The sequence below is a fragment of the Peromyscus leucopus genome, chromosome 9 (genome assembly GCF_004664715.2).
Source record: "Peromyscus leucopus breed LL Stock chromosome 9, UCI_PerLeu_2.1, whole genome shotgun sequence".
Lineage (NCBI taxonomy): Eukaryota > Metazoa > Chordata > Mammalia > Rodentia > Cricetidae > Peromyscus > Peromyscus leucopus.
The window spans coordinates 106902580-106919645 of NC_051070.1; the positions used below are offsets into that span (position 1 = coordinate 106902580).

General features: G+C 44.8%; 1 protein-coding gene across 1 annotated transcript in view; it reads right to left on the bottom strand.

Annotated features, from left to right (window-relative positions):
• Positions 1-17066, bottom strand: part of Vstm4 (V-set and transmembrane domain containing 4) — an 86460-nt gene that overhangs the window by 18034 nt on the left and 51360 nt on the right. Inside the window, exons 6-7 of the mRNA XM_028878373.2 lie at positions 9532-9638; positions 7987-8048 (exon numbers count right to left, since the gene is read on the bottom strand). Of these exons, the coding sequence (XP_028734206.1) occupies positions 7987-8048; positions 9532-9638 (169 nt within the window). The remainder of the gene's footprint in view (positions 1-7986; positions 8049-9531; positions 9639-17066) is intronic.

A 17066-nucleotide genomic window follows, 5' to 3' on the forward strand; every position in this document is an offset into this window, starting at 1 on the left:
AGCAGAAAGTCCTAAAGCTATATATACACACAACTGGCTTTTGGCCATCATATATGTTTATTGATGATTTATCAATTTAGGGTTGAGAATTTAATTCAAGCTTGTCTTGTAAATACAAAGCCCTGAGTTAAGTCCTCAGCACTAGATTAAATTATAATTTAATCTAGTCAGAGGAAAAGGAGCTCTCAGATGCACCATTGTTTGGCTGTGAGCTCAGAATTTTACACAGAGATTCCTGATACTTTGCATGTATGTCTTACATATGTTGATGGGTTGTGTTCTTTCTTTCCAAAAAATGCCACTTCATTTCTAGTATTCTCCATCTGAGAGTGAAAAAGTCTTTTAATAACAACTCTGAAGTACTCTGTGTTCAAAACTGAGCTTGTAAATGAAACCGGCTTAAACCCATCAAATGTGAGCAGGAATGATATTGTTTCACGAGATTACAAAACCAAAATAGAGCAAAAAAAGTTTCTTTAAAAAATTTCCCAGCAGTGCAATGATCTCAGAAATGAAGTGCCCAATAAAGGCAGCAAATCAGCCAGGATGGGACGGCAAGCAAGTCATGGCTCTTTAGGGAGGGACAGTCCCCGAAGACACAGGGGACAGGCCGTCTAGAGTGGGACCCAGCTTGACTCCTGGGCGTAGGGTGGACTAGACTCCAGGAGAGGTCATCTATGGGGCAGGCCCTGCTGGGCATCCAGCCCTGCTCCCCACCTGGGCTGTTCTGCAGGTCGGCTCACCACCTGGGCCAGGTGGCTCCAAGGCTCAGGTTCCGCCCTGCCCAGCACCTTGCACACTGCTTGTCAGCGTTCAGTGGGCACCAGGGAGAAGGGGGTGGAGCCGAAAGGGTGATCTGGACCAGCCATGCAGCAGATAAAGAAGCTCACCTTCCTTTAGAACCATAGTCTCGGCAGCCTTCACAACTGAGAGTCGCCTCCATCTGTGGCACTTCCACGGCAGGACTCACACAGTCTCCCCCAGTGAGGTTCCCAATAGGTCCTTAGTACACTACCTTGTCTTAAAAGCTTCCCCTAGCCCTTCCACCCTACACACACACACACACACACACACACACACACACCACAAATCATCAGCACCTCAACCTACTGTTACGGGCTTCTCAAACAGCAGAAAGGCACCTGACTTGGCAGGTGTGTGTGGGTACTGCCATGTGACTCAACACTCTTGCACGAACTATGCAGCCTGCCTGGAGATGACAGCCCCATGTCCCGGCGAACAGACTCCCTAAGCACAGGATGCTCTCGTTTCCACTTGCTCTTGATCACTTCCGGTTCCTGGAAGCCCCAGCGCCTGCTCTCTCTGGAGGAGAGGCCCATGAAACCAAATGACTTCTGTGTTCCCCGCTCTCATCCCTTCAAAGCTTCAGCTTGGATTCTCCCTCCAGTCAACATACATAACTCCCCGTGACAATAATGGGCTGAGCATGTGCGCCAAGGGGGGCATAGAATTTTATCTCTGTAAAAATGGTACTAGCATGGTACAAGCAAAGTTTTTGTTTTTTTCCCAAGGCTTTTACTTGGGGCAATATATTGTACATGTGGTTGTGGGTTTTTTCCTTCTTTTTAATTTTAAATTGAGATTATGAACATATTTTATGCAGGTTAATATATCCTTTTCATGTAAAATTTAGCTGAAACCAGTTCTAGCACATTAACGACAACAAGAGAAATTCTCTGGCTTATTATAAACATCCTTCAAGAAACCTGAAAAGCATGTCCTCTGGAAATAATTTTGTTGGGATCTGGAATATTATTAAAATCCTCTCAGAATTCTATCACTGGTGCCTAATGGGCCTCAGAGCCCTTTTCTACTACCGAGCAGAGGAAACATCCTTCTTGGCCTTGGCAATATGTTCTGGGAGGTGAAACCAGCTGGAGGAAGGGGCTGGGTAAACAGAACAGCCAGGGGCTGACCCTGGCTCATCAGCCCATGCTCTTCAACCAGGCACAGAGAGGCAGACTCCTGGGACAGGGTCTTTCTGACTCTGATGGAATAAAAGGCTTTTCTGACCACTGAGCATTCTGATCTTTGGGTTACCATGAGAGGAGGGAGTTTGGAAAGGGTTAAACTACTGCCACATTAGCTAGATATTAAGTATTTAGTGCTCAGAATACATAGAGAACCTCTCAGTGTACATGAGCATACACACACCCCTAATTCAATTTAAAAATGAACAAAGAACTTTAGTCTCATTTCTTCAGAGAAGACAAAAGTAGCCAATAAGACCATGAAAAGATATTCAACGTCACTTATCATCAAGGAGACACAATTTAAAACCACAGTGGAATACTATTTCGTTCACATTAGGACGCCTCTATCAAAAAGGGAGAAGAGGGAGCTGAAGGAAGAAAAACTGGAGGAAAGGGAAGGAAGGAGGATTGAAGAGGAAAAGGGAGGGGGGGAAAGAGGAGGAAGGAAGGGAAGAAAAGATGGGGACGTGGAGAAATCCAAGTCTGTGTATTATTAGTGCACGTGTAAAATGGTGCAGCTCATTTGGCACAAAAATGGGATGGGTCCTCCCCCGCAAAGATTTATCATTCAAATTGGTAAACTGACTTCTGTATTCATACTTCTTAGAATTAAGAGGGGAGAGCTAAATAAGTGCGTTTATGCCCGTATTTATAGTATTCACAAGAGTTGGAAAGGGGTGTCAACTCTGGGCACTGATGGCAGAACGGGCACACAAAATATTACCTGATACATCCATTCAATGGCATGCAATTCTGTCTTAGGAAGAAAGGAAATTCTCACATAGGTTACAACATGGATGAGGGACCCAAAGGGCATAGTGTGAAATGTCGCAAGCCAGTCAAATATATCCAACAGGAGCCCCAATTAAAGTCGTGGGTGGACCCCGATTTGTGGAGGAGTGGGAGCTGGGAGCAGGAGGCCTCAAGGGCAAACCTTGTGGGGATCACGTTGTAACTCTCTGGGGGCAGGTGGAGGGCAGCGGAGGGCAGGGGGAGAACCTACCACATGGGGTCTCACGTTCCCAGGGGTGGGGGCATGGGACAGGACCTAGGAAGCAGTGACAGACGATGATGGGCCCCACCCTCCCACTCACAGGAAGCCGTGTTTTATGCCAGAGGCAAAGGGGAGCCATTGGAATATTCTAGTCAGGGAAATGACAGGGTTGGAGCGGTTTTAGGAAGGCCCCCAGACAGCAATGCAGTGGATGGATCAGAGGGAATAAGACAGGCTCCACGAGTCCCGCTGGGAAACTCGTGGTAATTAAGCCCACGGTGTTCCTGATTTTTCTGTCTTCAGCCTCTTGCTCACACGAACTCATTTTCTTTTTGGACAACAGGAGTGGCCTGACCCCTCAGCAACCCTGGCACAAGGGGCTTAATTACAGAGAGGAAGGCCTGGTGGCCGTACTGTAGAGGAAGGCGTGATGCTGACTGGGGCACAGTGGACATCAAACCCGTTTAACGCTAAGGATGATTCTCATTTTGTTCCTTATTAATTTGGGGTGCTACCAACGTCGTTGCACTGTCGCTTTTTCCCCTTTAAACTCGGGTTTGTTTCCACACCAGACACTGTATTTTCTTCCCCTACTCAGCCTCTAAATCAATAAACTGGCCTAATGCAAAAAAAAAAAAAAAAATGCATTTTGGGAGCTCTCCGATTCTCCTGAAAAAAGGAAGTAGTCACAATTTTTTTCCTGGAAGTGTGGGAATTAGTTCCACAGGCTCCTAAGGCAATGCCATGGGAGTGCTGGACTAGGGTGAGGACATCAGGGGTCCCCAGAAGTTTCATTGAGTTTTGGAATCTGTGATCCAGTTTATAAAAACCAACAAACAGGTGCCAGTTTCCAGAGTGTTCTGAGGGCCCCAGGTTTTTGTTTGTTTGCTTGTTTTGAATCTGTCCTGGTGGTAGTGAGACTCAGGATCCTAGGCCTGCTGGGTTAGTGCTCTGCCTCTGCATTCCCTCTCCAGGCCACACTTCTACTCCCCTGAGTGTGTCCAGAAGAAGAAGGACTACTGATCTTAGAATAAAGACTCATTGGAAACAGACAGACTTACCGGACAGACTGCATCATCAGACAGCCAGGAAGAACCAGTGTGACGGGGCTCCCAGCTCCTCACTCCTAGCTAGCAGAATTTGGAAACAGATTGCTACATTTGGTATTGTTTAAACAAGGGATAGAGACTGCAGTTGTGATACCTTGATTTCAAAACGCCTCTCCCTAGCTTGCTTTCTTGTTTCTTGACATGGGGCTGTCATTTGCAACAAAAACTTTCCAATCATCACTGTTAAAACACACATTTCTTGTAAATGGTCATGTTGTCTTAGAAGCACTAAAAAATAATGTAACCTCTTAATCACTTGAGTGTTGCGAACCCCAAGATTAATACATGTCACCTGGTGGACACTGTAGGGGAGACAAGTGACAGGAATCATGAAACACCTAGAAGAGAAGCTGGTATACAGTAGGTGATCAATAAGTGAGTGGAGGCTCTTAGGCCTTCTTCTCAAAGGAGAGGGTAGGTGAGTCTCTAGAAAGAAGGACTGTGGGGTACTGTAGCCTAGGACCCAGCCAAGATGCACCCTTTTACAGTGTGTGTGTGTGTGTGTGTGTGTGTGTGTGTGTGTGTGTGTGTGTGTGTATACCTCTAAGTTATTATCTAAATTACCCATTAAGGCCCGTGTGAGTCAACAGGTAGCTATTGACTCAAGTTTCAGCTACCATCAAGACTTATTGATCTGAGAAATACATATCGACCAAATTGAGACTGAGGTCAATGCTAGCGTCCTGGGGCAATAAATCTTAATATTCATCCAAGTCTGCAGATCCTAGACCTGGTAATTTTGACTCTAAAATATTGGTCACACAGAGGTCTGGTTGAGGTCAGCTCTTTTTTTTCCCACCTGTGAATTGTTATTGGTGGAAACTTGTATTAACTAAAATTAACTTAATTCTATGAGAATTTGCTATAAAAACTTAAAAAATTCTTTACTTCTTAATGATCAAAAGATAATTTTTGCATTTAAAGAATTGTTAGTAAAAAAAATCTTATTGAGGCTGGAGAGAAGGCTCAGAGGTTAAGAGTCCCTGTTGTCCTTGCAGAGGACCCAGGTTCAGTTCCCAGCATCACATGGCGGCTCACAATCATCTGCCACTCCAGTTCCAGGGGATCTGATGCCCTCTTCTGAATTCCACAAGCACTAGGCACACACACACACACACACACACACACACACACACACACACACACGGGGCAGGGAGGAAGGGAGAGGGAGAGAGAGAGAGAAAGAGAGAGAGAAGCAAAACACTCATATACATAAAGCAAAATGCATAAACTAAAAAGAAAAGAAAGATTTCATTAAAAACAATTATTTTGAAATTATATAACTACCTTGTTCTATTTTTTGTGAAAAGAGCTTAATAGACTGACCATTTACAAATATTTTATTTCATAGTTTACTTTATATCTTCTCATATTTATATAGAATTTTTTCCATAAAATTTTTACATCGGTAAAGAAACCCTGGGGCTGGAGAGATGGCTCAGCCGTTAAGAGTGGGGCTGCTCTTCCAGAGGACCTTGGGTACAATTCCCAGAACCCACAAGGCAGCCCCCAACCACCTGTAACTCCAGTGCCAGGGGATCTGACTCCCTCTTCTGGCCTCCTCAGGCACTGCATGCATGTGGGGGACAGACAGACATGCGGACAAAACACCCATACACTAAAATAAAATAAAATAAAATAAAATAAAATAAAATAAAATAAAATAAAATAAAATAAAATAAAATAAAATAAAATAAAATAAAATGAAATAAAATAAAATAAAAACACATACAGAAACCTTTAGTTGAAATACTTCTGGAAAAACTTTGAAGCAATTTTTATTTTAATTTAATTTATTTTAATTTTATTTTAATTTCCTATGCTAAGTCCCCATCCAGAGAAGCATGTCAGTTCACACAAACACACAGACCGAAGGGTCAGCAGTCAACACCTGCACAAGGATTATGGTCATTATTTTAAGTGCTGTTGAATCCAATCTTCTGATAAGTCACAAAAATAACAACCATTTAAGACAGCATTTTGTAGCCATGCACTGCACACCAGGTGTTATGTTTAGCAGATAAAGGAGAAGGGCCCAGTAGGCTGTAGACCAAAGAACGTGATTTGATTCAAGACTGGTGACTGTCTCTTGGCTGACTGTGGGACTCCAACACTCCCTTTAAATGGAGTGTCTGTGTGTCCTCACAGACAAAACTGGCAGAGAGGGACAAGTCTTACTGTGAAGTTAAATATGATGACATGTAGAAAGCACATGCACAAATGTATTCTATGCATACCATTGGCTATCCAGTAAAGAACAAAAAGAGAATTCCCGTAAACAGCTCTCTGCCGCCGTGGGCATTGGAATCGCTTTGACAATCCTTTTTCATTCACACACATAGTACAAACACAAGTGCTGAACAGTGTCAACCACAAAACAAACCACAGATGATCAAACCCTAAAAACACTACATAAGCAGCTGTGCATGTTCCGATATCAAAGGAGTCAGTGGAAAAAAAGGGAGGAAAGGGGGAGCTCTTTCTTACAGAACTCTTAGCAACGGAGATGACAGGCTGAGGGAATAGAAGACCGCCATTGGCATGCCACCACACAAACTCCTAGGGGAAAGGCAAGGACGCATGGGACACAGTGAGCAGAAGCCTTGACACAGCTCTCTGAAATAATTAGTAATCACTGTGGGAAACAGGTCCACAAATCCTGACTTCTTCCCCCATGAAAGGCTGTGCCTAAGTTCTTCTGCCTGCTTTGAGTATGAGCTGGACATTGGGGCTGGCTTCTGACACACAGGGGACTGACAGGAAAGAATAGTGAGGAGCCTGGCAGACATGACCTTCACCGTGGATTGAAATGGACATCCCGTCTTAAGGATGCACAGCTACCCTCCCCCATCATCCCTTTCAGTTACAGGCAGTCAACTTCCATTTGAAAATCTTACGAGGAAAATTCCAGAATCAGTTAATTCATAAGTTTTTAAATAACCATTTTAAATAATTCTTACTACAGCATGTTGTAATTGTTCCATGTTAGAATTGGCCATTGTTACTCTACTGTGACTAATTTAGAAACTACACATTATCAGGGTTATGTGTGGAGAAAATGGAGCACGCATTTGTAGGGTTTGGTGCAATCTACGGTTTCAGGCATCTACTGTGGGGCACTAGGATGTTTCCGAATTGGGAAACCAGTGGAAGTGCTGTATGGACATCATACTGAGTTTAATACCTTAGAGCAGTGGTTCTCAACCTTCCTAATGCTGTGACCCTTTAATACAGGTTCTCATGCTCCTGTGACCCCCAACCATAAAACTATGTTTCTACTTCATAACTGTAATTTTGCCACTGTTATGAATTGCAATGTAAATATATGATATGCAGGATATCTGATATGCAACCCCTGCGAAAGCAAAAACTAACCTCCCCAAAGGGGTCGTGATACACAGGTCGAGAACTCCTACCTTAGAGCTACACATGCCAGCTACGTCAGATGTTAACTGTAGTGGGCGAAGGACATACACAAACTCTGATACCTCAAAGATGACTTCTGCAAATCTAAAGTTATTTCAAAATAAAAAAAGATTTAGCATATTTTTTTTTCTGGAAGGACCCTTAGCATCCTCTGCAGAGGGAGTTATCAGGTAAATCGATGCAAGCAGGTCCACTTTCTGTTCTATACCCTTCTGTATATGACGTGTTTGAAAGGCAATCATTACAGAGAAAGAGAATTCCATTTGGATTGTCTTGGAAGATCACTCTGCGAAATTAAGGTGGAGAAAAAGTGACTCCAGATTGGATGTGAGAAGAGAGAGGATGCCGTTGGGAACAGAGGAAATGGAGTTTTTGACCTACCCAGAGCTGGTAGAGGTACTGCTTGACCCTTGCTCTGTTTCTTGTGTGAGAGAGACCACCACAACAGAGAATGGCTACTCACCAGGGCGACCTTCCTCTGTGGTTTCAGCAGCTTTGGCTTGTGGAAAGTGGTGACAATCGGAGCTGTGGAAGGACATCAAGTTTTAGCTTGAAATTCCTTCAAGGCCTCTCAGTGTCCATCTTCCATGGTCATCACAGACACCCGTGTACAGACTGGCAGAGCCTTCCTACCCTCAAGAGGAGCTCAAGCTTCTGGAGTCGCTATCCTCAGACACCCCTAACTGGGGAACAATCATCTCCTCATCTTTAGACATGTCACAGCCTCCCTTAGGCCAGGTCACAACAGTTCTGTACAGGTCTCTGTCACCTGCATGGAAGTCAAGGGTGTGGGAGACAACCAGGGGTCCTTGGCCAAGGCTGAGGTAGGAATTTACCCAGGAGACTCTGATCTCCCCCTGACTCCAAGGACAATGACTGACCCTCACTCAGCCCTGTGAGTTCGCCAGGAGGGGCTTACTGTCCCAGGTTAATAGAAGCCAGCGGAGGCTCTTCTTCCATTGTCCTAACTAGTCTTGACTGCGTGGCTTGAAATTGGAGTTGAAAGCCCAGTTCCAAGACTTAGTTCCCCAAGTGCAGTTTGTATCTTTTATAACCAGGACACCCACCGTGCAGTGACTGACACCATACAGAGCTGTGAGCCCTGGCGGAGGTGATCTCTGCTCCTTCCCTCCCCAGGTCTCACGCTTCAAACCCTCTCTTCCTTTCAGCTACGCCTCTTCCGGCTTCTTCCACAGGGTTCGGTGGGATACCAGCAGAGCCCAGTGAAGGAATAAAATGCATTTTGTCGTGTTAAAGTTATCTCTTTCAAATTTGTTGAGGGATGAACACCTAGCTAGGCCATTCTAAGAATCTAAACAGGGTTTATCTATAGACAGTCTTGGTCCTGGTAAGATCCATGCCTTTTTGTCCTTTAAGAAACCCCTTTCTTGCCGGGCGGTGGTGGTGCACGCCTTTAATCCCAGCACTCGGGAGGCAGAAGCAGGCAGATCTCTGTGAGTTCGAGGCCAGCCTGGGCTACCGAGTGAGTCCCAGGAAAGGCGCAAAGCTACACAGAGAAACCCTGTCTCGAAAAAAAAACAAAACAAAACAAAAAACAACAACAAAAAAGAAACCCCTTTCTTGCTCATTCCCATTTGCTCTAAATAAAAACAGCAACCACCAAATAAAATTACAGAATGTGTATTTTATCAGCAGAATAAGTCTGAAATATACTGCATACCTCTTTAAAATGCCAGAGATGTTCTTTCTCTTTAAGAACCAAGAAGACGTTGCCAGCCCCTGCTCACCCCACCATTTAAAAGTCCACAGTAACTTCAGTATGGACTTTCCTGTGCATGTTGACTTACCTCGATGCTCTCTGCCTGCTCCCTTCTTCATCCCAGTTTGTTATGCCTAGAATCTAGGGGGATGTTTGCACTAGAGTAGCACTGAATGACAAGTCCCCCATCCATCTATTTCCCTGCCCTAATCCCACAACTGACTCCAGGCCCACCCCTGCATCAATCATGGCGGCTTTCACTTAAGAAATTGCAGGTCCAATTCTTACCTTTGGCAGGGACTGCAGGTGGGACATCTGCCTTCTCCTTCTGCCTCTTGCCCTTCTGTGGCTGCAGTGGGGCCAAGCTGGTCACGCTGGTGACAGTCTCCCCTGAGCTGTAGAAGAAAAAGGCCCAGATGAAGCCAACGTCTGTTCATTGCTGAAAACCAGAATGGGAAAGGAACTAGTGGCCCCCAGGAGCTCTTGAAGACTCCCTATCGAGGTGTCCAAGGAAGGGCCACCTCACAGATAGACAGCAAGTGTCTTACATTGTCTCTAGAGATGCCCGCAAGTCTGCCACTCTCCCTTGGCCAAGATAAAGATGATGGAGGTGAGCTAGTTTGTGACTCATGATGTGCTGCTCAAAGTTCAAATTCCCTGGAGGAACCAAGGACTAGCTTGTTCACATTATTTAGGCATGTATGAACTAATGGCTTATATCTACATTAATTGGGCACAGTGTAGCTGGGCTACTGACTGTATGATTGGCTACTAACGATGTCACCAAAAATGTACCTGTTCTTGAGCTAGCTCCCCAGAGCCAACATTCTTTGTCCATGTCTTTGGGTTCCATAGTCCCCAGACCAAGTGCCTCTCAGTCTAATGAGAAGAGCCTCCGGGGAGCTGTATCTTCAGGGTCCTCCATGAGTACAAGGGGCTTGTTTCCATGGTACCTTCATCTTTAGGACAGGCAAAGGAGTTTACTCTGGGAAGTGTCGTGTTTCCAGTCAGCTGATCCTGTGGGGCCACTCAAGTATCCGTTTCTTTCTAAGTGATATCCACGATTTAAAAATGTGATGGGGATGACAGGACTTCTATTTAAGGAAGAACTAATGGACCATTCTAAGTTGTTAATAAGCAGTGAACATGTGACCTAAGCTCTTCTTGGCTCTTACATTATTCACTTATCTTGCAGCTCATGAAAGGAAGAAAGAGTTTATTTTGGCTCACAGCTTGAGGCCCCAGTCCGCTGTGCAGGGAAGTCATGGCAGCATCCATATGAGGCAGCTGGTCCCATTGCATCCACACTCAGGGAGCAGAGAGAGATGAGTGCTGTTGGTGTTCAGCTTACATTCTCTATTCAGTCCAAGATGTTAGTTAGCCCAAGGGATGGTGGCACCGCATTTAAGGTGAACTTTCTACCTCAGTTCAGTCTCTCTGGAAAGACCCCCACAGACCTGTCAGAGGTGTGTCTCTGTTGATTCTCAATCTCCTCAAACTGACAATGAAGGCTTGTCATCTCAGCCTCCTACATGCGTGGAGGTCCAAGGGCTTCTCTGAACGGCCATCCGTCTTGTTTCAAAGCTCTCCTATTGGCTCCAGCAACCCACAAGGAAGCTCCCTGTGGAATCATTTGTTCCTAGGCACAGGGTCCAGCTTAGCAGATATGGTTCCCAGGACAGTCTATCTCTCCAGGCCATGAAGAATCTCCAAAGTGGACAAGACCGTGATCAATCATCACAATGCAGAGTCAGTCGAGGGGCAATGTGTGTCCAAAAGGAGAGTCCCACATGTGTAAACACTCTAAGCTCATCATAAAGAGGCAGGAAGAGAGGGGAGTTCCTTTCTCTGCACACCAGAATGGCAAGAATCAAATTCGAGTAAGTGCTCTGGACAAGCATGCAGTGCAGATCTTCCCTGGTGGAAAACAACTCAGGAACATCTACCAACATGGCACGGCAGTCTCACTTCTGAAAATTCCTTGCGTGAATGTCACCGTGTGCATGTGAAATGATATGTGCATAATACTTAAGCATTAGAGCAGTGCAAAACTTCAGCAGGACAGCCCAGCTGTCACCAAATGGCTGGTTAAGTAAAGTATGCTTTCTGTTTGGTTGGGGTTTTGTTTGTTTGTTTTTGTTTTGGCTGTTTGTTTTGGTTTGGGAGACAGGGTTTCTCTGTGTAACCCTGGCTGTCCTAGAACTTGCTCTGTAAGCCAGGCTGGCCTTGAACTCACAGAGATCCAACTGCCTCTGCCTCCTGAGTGCTGGGATTAAAGGTGTGCACCACTACCACCCTACTAGTATGTTATTATTCTTATCCTGGTCCTCTGTGGCTAGAAACAGGAAGAAAGCAGTGACCTATGTTCTAGTGAAGTAAGATACGTTGTTGAGAGAAAAATTCCAAGGGTTAGACACATTTCTAAGGAGAAATCCACTGTGAAATACCTCACGCTTCATATAAAAATAGGGGAAACAAGACACAAGCTGGAATGAGCTTGCCTACATATAAAGAAATGTTAGAAATAGTCAAGGGTCTTGAGACTAGGGATGCTGGCGAGCTGCACAGAGAGGAGACAGGACAGAGAATTATTGCATTTACAATTATACACAAGTAATGTAGATATCTAGTTACAGGCTATTGTAATGATGGTCCTAAATATTAGAAACAAGTCAAGACTCACTCACAAAGTGTGGGAAAAGTCTAAGGATGTGTTTCCACCGGGATTCCCAAGGATGACTTATTTTCCTTGGGAACAGGCTAAGTGGTCATAGCTGGAGAGTGCAGGGCCCACTGTGTAAATTGACAAATAGCTTAAAGGAACGGGAGTTTACAAAACTCTGACCGCCAAGAGCAAACGAGGGATTGTTTAAACAGACAACACGGAGAGCTTGGTTCCACAGCCTTTTAAACTCTTGACATGTTTATTATTTTTCTTTTCAAATAAAATCAGGCAGGTTTGTGGATTAAAATGGTAATTATAGGCATGGAAATGAAAGGAAATAAGCCTGTCATGACCAAAACTCAACCTCTGTAAATATTTCCACAACTTGTTTCTCCTTCTTAAAAAAAAGAATGACTATTTTTAGAGCAGCTTTGGGTTTACAGAGGAATTGAGAAGGGACAGATTTTCCCAACACCCCATACTCTGCAATTGGAAAGCCTATGCAGAATCATCAGGAGCATCCATAGACCACAGGTAATATTAGGGTTCACTCTCCTGTGTTCTGTGACTTTGCAGGAATATACAGTGACAGTGACGTATGTGCAGAATTGTAATATTCTACAGAGGGCCTTCGCACTCCCAAGAGTCCTCTGCGCTTTGCCTCTCCACACCCTTCAGGTTCCAGAAACCATTGCTCTCTTCTTTGACTGGCTCCATGGGTCTGCTGGGTCCAGGACATTGGAGGGTGGTAAACACACTATGTAGCCTGTTCAGACCAGTTCTTCTCACTTGATAACCGACACAGAGGGTTCTTTCTCCATATCTTCTGGTTTGCTGGCTCATTTCTTTACAGTCCAAGTAATAGTCCATTGTCTGGTTGTCACATAGTTTACTCATCTATTCCCCTCAATAATGATGGTTTTCCTCAGTTTGAGGAATTGGAATAAAGCTGCTATAATCAGGTCTTTATATGAGCAATATATTTAACACTGTATTTTATATGTTTTAAAATATTGCAATAAATTGTAATACAACACTTCCTTTTTATCTAACCTATATTTTTCAGATTTTTAGATTTTCCTACTATTCTAGTGGAAAAAAAGCTATAGTTTACAAACCCATTCTCTAGCAAATGAGCAACTGATTCATTTTCTAATGTATTTCTGCAGAATGGCTTCCCAATCCTAAACTTTCATTTTGAAGTTTGAACCTGAAAACTGGAATTACCATGTTGTCAAGACAATTGCCAACAAGTTAGTACCACTTTGTGGCTGTCCTGTCGGTGGAGAGCGACAAAATGTCATTGTCCTTGGCACGAAGTTTATCAGCTAACTTCGTGAAGAAACACGTGACCCTCTTTTGTTGCATTTCTTTGATTGTCACAGAGGATGGCCATGGCCTGTGTCTGTCTCCATGCTTCCTCACATTTATTACTATTTACTTAAGGCCTTGGACTTTTCACATAGACTTGCATAGATCTCTTCCGCCAAGCTAACACATTGGTTGCAAATTTTTTCCAATACCCCTTTAATCCTAGACTTTTATTAAATGCAGTTTTCTTCCCTTTCTGCTGAAATTCTTTGATATTCTTTCTTTTGTACCTCTGAATTTGGACAGTATCCCCAGGGCACCTCATACACTAGAGAATTAAATGTTTCCACTTTCTCTCCTTTTTACTTGGACTTAATTCTTTAGCTCTTTCATACACAGCGGAAGTTTCTGGGATGTCATTTCTATGAGTGTATGCCACTATGCCCAGGGGTTTTAAAGAGCTGAAAAAGATCTGTCTTGTCATCACCATTTTCCTCTAAACCAGTAAGGCCGCCTCCAACTAAATTTAGTTCTAATTCATAGTTCAACAAGACTTCAAGTATACAGTGAGTCATCGTGGTGACATGCGGTCCACACTTTTCCCTCTGAATCCCGTTTCTCCCATCAAGCCAAGTCCCGGAGGACTTTTCAACTAAAAAACCCACCTTATGATTAACTTACAAGAAAGGTTATGCTACATCTTGGATCAGAACAGGGATGCTGTTTGTCTCTGACAGAGGAGAGTGATGTTGGTGGTAGTCAAACCAAAAAAGATAGAAAAATAGCCCCGGAAACTCCCTCTGAATTAGAAGGCAGTCAGTTAGACAGAAGTGTTGTTTGTGGGGAGCGTGTTGTTAAATGGGGCTGCTTTTCTGGCTCCAGCATGGATGAGGCAGGAGGCAGAACATGTGGTCTGGTCTCTCGTAAGAGGTGCCACCTCCTGAAGTCTCTGTTCCACAAGGACTCAGAACCTCTGCTCCAGAACTAGCAGAAACTGGATTTAGTGAGAAGATGTTGGAAATGGGGTAGAGGATGACATTGCAGAGGTGATTCTGGATAAGCCATCCTTTCCATGGGCCTCCACCTCTCAATCTGTAAGATGGGTGACCAGCCCTCGTTAGCTATCTCATGGGGCCACTACGATGTCAGATGGAATAGCATGGATAAATAAGATGCGGCCTTGTATCGGCTGCTTTTCTGGTTGTGACAGAAACAATTTGAGAGAGGGAGGATTTGTTTTGGTTCAAGGAGCAAAACAGTCCACAGCCAAGTGGGACAGAAAGTAGAGAGGGGATGGCTGTGCTCAGCTCTCCTTGGCTTCCTTTTATTCAGTCAAGATGCCCAGTCCACGGGATGGCACTGTGCACACTCATGGCCAGTCTCTCTCCCTCAGAGAACCCTCCCTAGAAGCTCCATCATGGACACAGCTAGAGATGTCAATAATCTCCCAGCTGATTCTAAACTTGGTCAAGTTGACACGTGAAACTACCACAGGCATTCAAGGGCTACAGAACTCAAATAGGTAGCCAGTGCATGCAAACAACATGGACATTTCATAGCACCACATTGGAAATACCATGCTGCCACTAGGGGCTGCCATGGTGCCCATCATGGTGTCCATGTTTCAGCCCTGAGGGAAGGACTGTAAGTTTCAACGTGAACACTGATCAGGAACTTTTCTGCCCAGCATAGTATACCATACCCTGCTCTAACACACACCCTCCCACAGTTGCGGTGGTATTAGGCCAAGCAAATGTAGGGCAGACCAGGCAGGTAATAAGGGGAGAGAAACAGACCGACTGACGAGTGCATGGCCTCCCCAGGATGCCAACAAAGCATGTAACCTGGATTTTTCAGGGCTTTGAACAAATTCTTGGTAAACTTTTTTTTTTCTTTTCAGAAAGAAAAGTTAGTAGTAATTGCTGTGTTTTTGTCTGTTCGGTGCAAGCCACTGTGCAAAGGTTACCATAATCTCCAGCCTTCTCAGGCAAGAAAACTAGACCTTATGAAGGCCCAAGGCCTTCCCAAGGAAGGGATGTGAGATTCAGTCCAGGTTGGTCTGACTCACTAACCCTGAAGCAAGGACCTTAGGACTAGCCTGAACAACAAGGAACTAGAAAATTAAGACAGAAAGATTGTCGTTCAAGCTAGATTAGAACAGTTGCTCTGGGCTTAAGTCAGCTCCTTAAAGAGATAGTACTAGAAGGTGGCATTAACATCCTAGTACATTTTATGTTTGTGCTAAATTCAGTATAGCTGCTTAAACTCCTTCCCTCATAGAAAGAGGGTGGGTCAACACAAGTGCTGGAGTCTCGGAGGCTGCGAACTGTGCCTGGTACCCAAGACTAAAAGTTGTTCTGGCCAAAGAAGTGGGCAGAGGAGGACAGCATGTCCCTGAAAATTGTCTGGAATGAGTGATGTCAGCTACCAAACAGAGTACATGGTGGGCCAGATGTTCTGTGTGTCTCCTTCAGAGCTGGGAGCGTTTGGGAGAACAGAGAGGAAGGGGGAAATCTACCATACATCAAGCTGATTCCACCAGAGAGCATAATTACAGCTAAGCCTTCTCCACCCAACCACAGCCATCTCCGGTAACTAAATCTTGATCCACAGCATGGGTCCCTTTAGGGTGTCCTGGCAACCAAATGGTCATCCTGATACCAGGCTCTGTGAGGCATGCTGGCAGTGAGAACTGAGGAGCTTCATCCATGGAACCACACTGCCGATGCCTGGTGTTACCCTTGGTCCAAGGCCACCTCCTTGCAGCTCCTGACCATTGTGAGGCACATGCTCCTTGAGGTCTGTCATTTCTCTTCTTCACTGAATGAACAGGTGTTTCTCATCACTGGGTAGAGTCACATGCTCCATAGAGATTTGTTTTTGTCTGAAATAAGACAGCCAGAGACCAAAGATCTGGACACAGAGAGCCCTTAGCAAATAGGGCTCAAGAAGCCCTGCTGCCGAGGTCCTCCCAGCATCCTTCTCGGCCTCCCGAGTGCTTCTTGCTCCACAGTGTTGTGGAAGGCCTGACTTTAACTGATCTGCCCTATGCCAGAAATGTCCACCCCCTCCGTTTCTCAGTCCCGGCAAGGCAAACGCCCGACTTACACCATGAGCATGTCCTAGTTGTTCCTTTCCTGCTGGATCTCTGGCCACCTCCTCAAGGTTTCATGCAGCCCACAGCTACCACATGTGCTGCGCACTATGAAATATTTCTTGTAGAATCTTGAGGAATTTCTAGTTTCTATGGCTACAGTGGCAACTCGCTGTCACTTTCAAAACAATAATAAATATTAGTAACCATAGACACTCCCCTCCCCAATGTCAGCTACCACAGATAAAACTCATACAAATGGGGTGAATTTCAGATGTCTCACCCTAGGTTCCAGAGCCCTCAACTGTCATTAAAATGCTCAAGGTCAATTGGTATTATGCCAGGTACTTAGAGCTACTTAGAGGTTGTATAACTTCACTTTTAAGGTAGGTAAATAGTGCCACCTGCCATGGTCCTATACCAGGACAATTATTAAGTGAGTGATACACACAGAGCATCTTGAACTGTGGCTGTCACATGACAATCACGATTGTCACCCATGATCATCTTACATTGTCAGTGTCCTGACTGCATGTAGTGTGGAATCTGTTCTCAATGCTGGAGTTGAGCTTGGGGGTAGGCTGTGTTCTGTAGGCACTAAGTGGCAGCCAGTGTCACTAGCTTTGGTGGCTTCTGCCCTCCCTGTGATCTTTTTGTGGGCAGATTCTGAGCAGCAGAATAAAAGCTGCCTCTTTAGGAGATGGCCGCCAAAGCATCCCCCCCCCCCACACACACACAGCTTTCCCATGACCA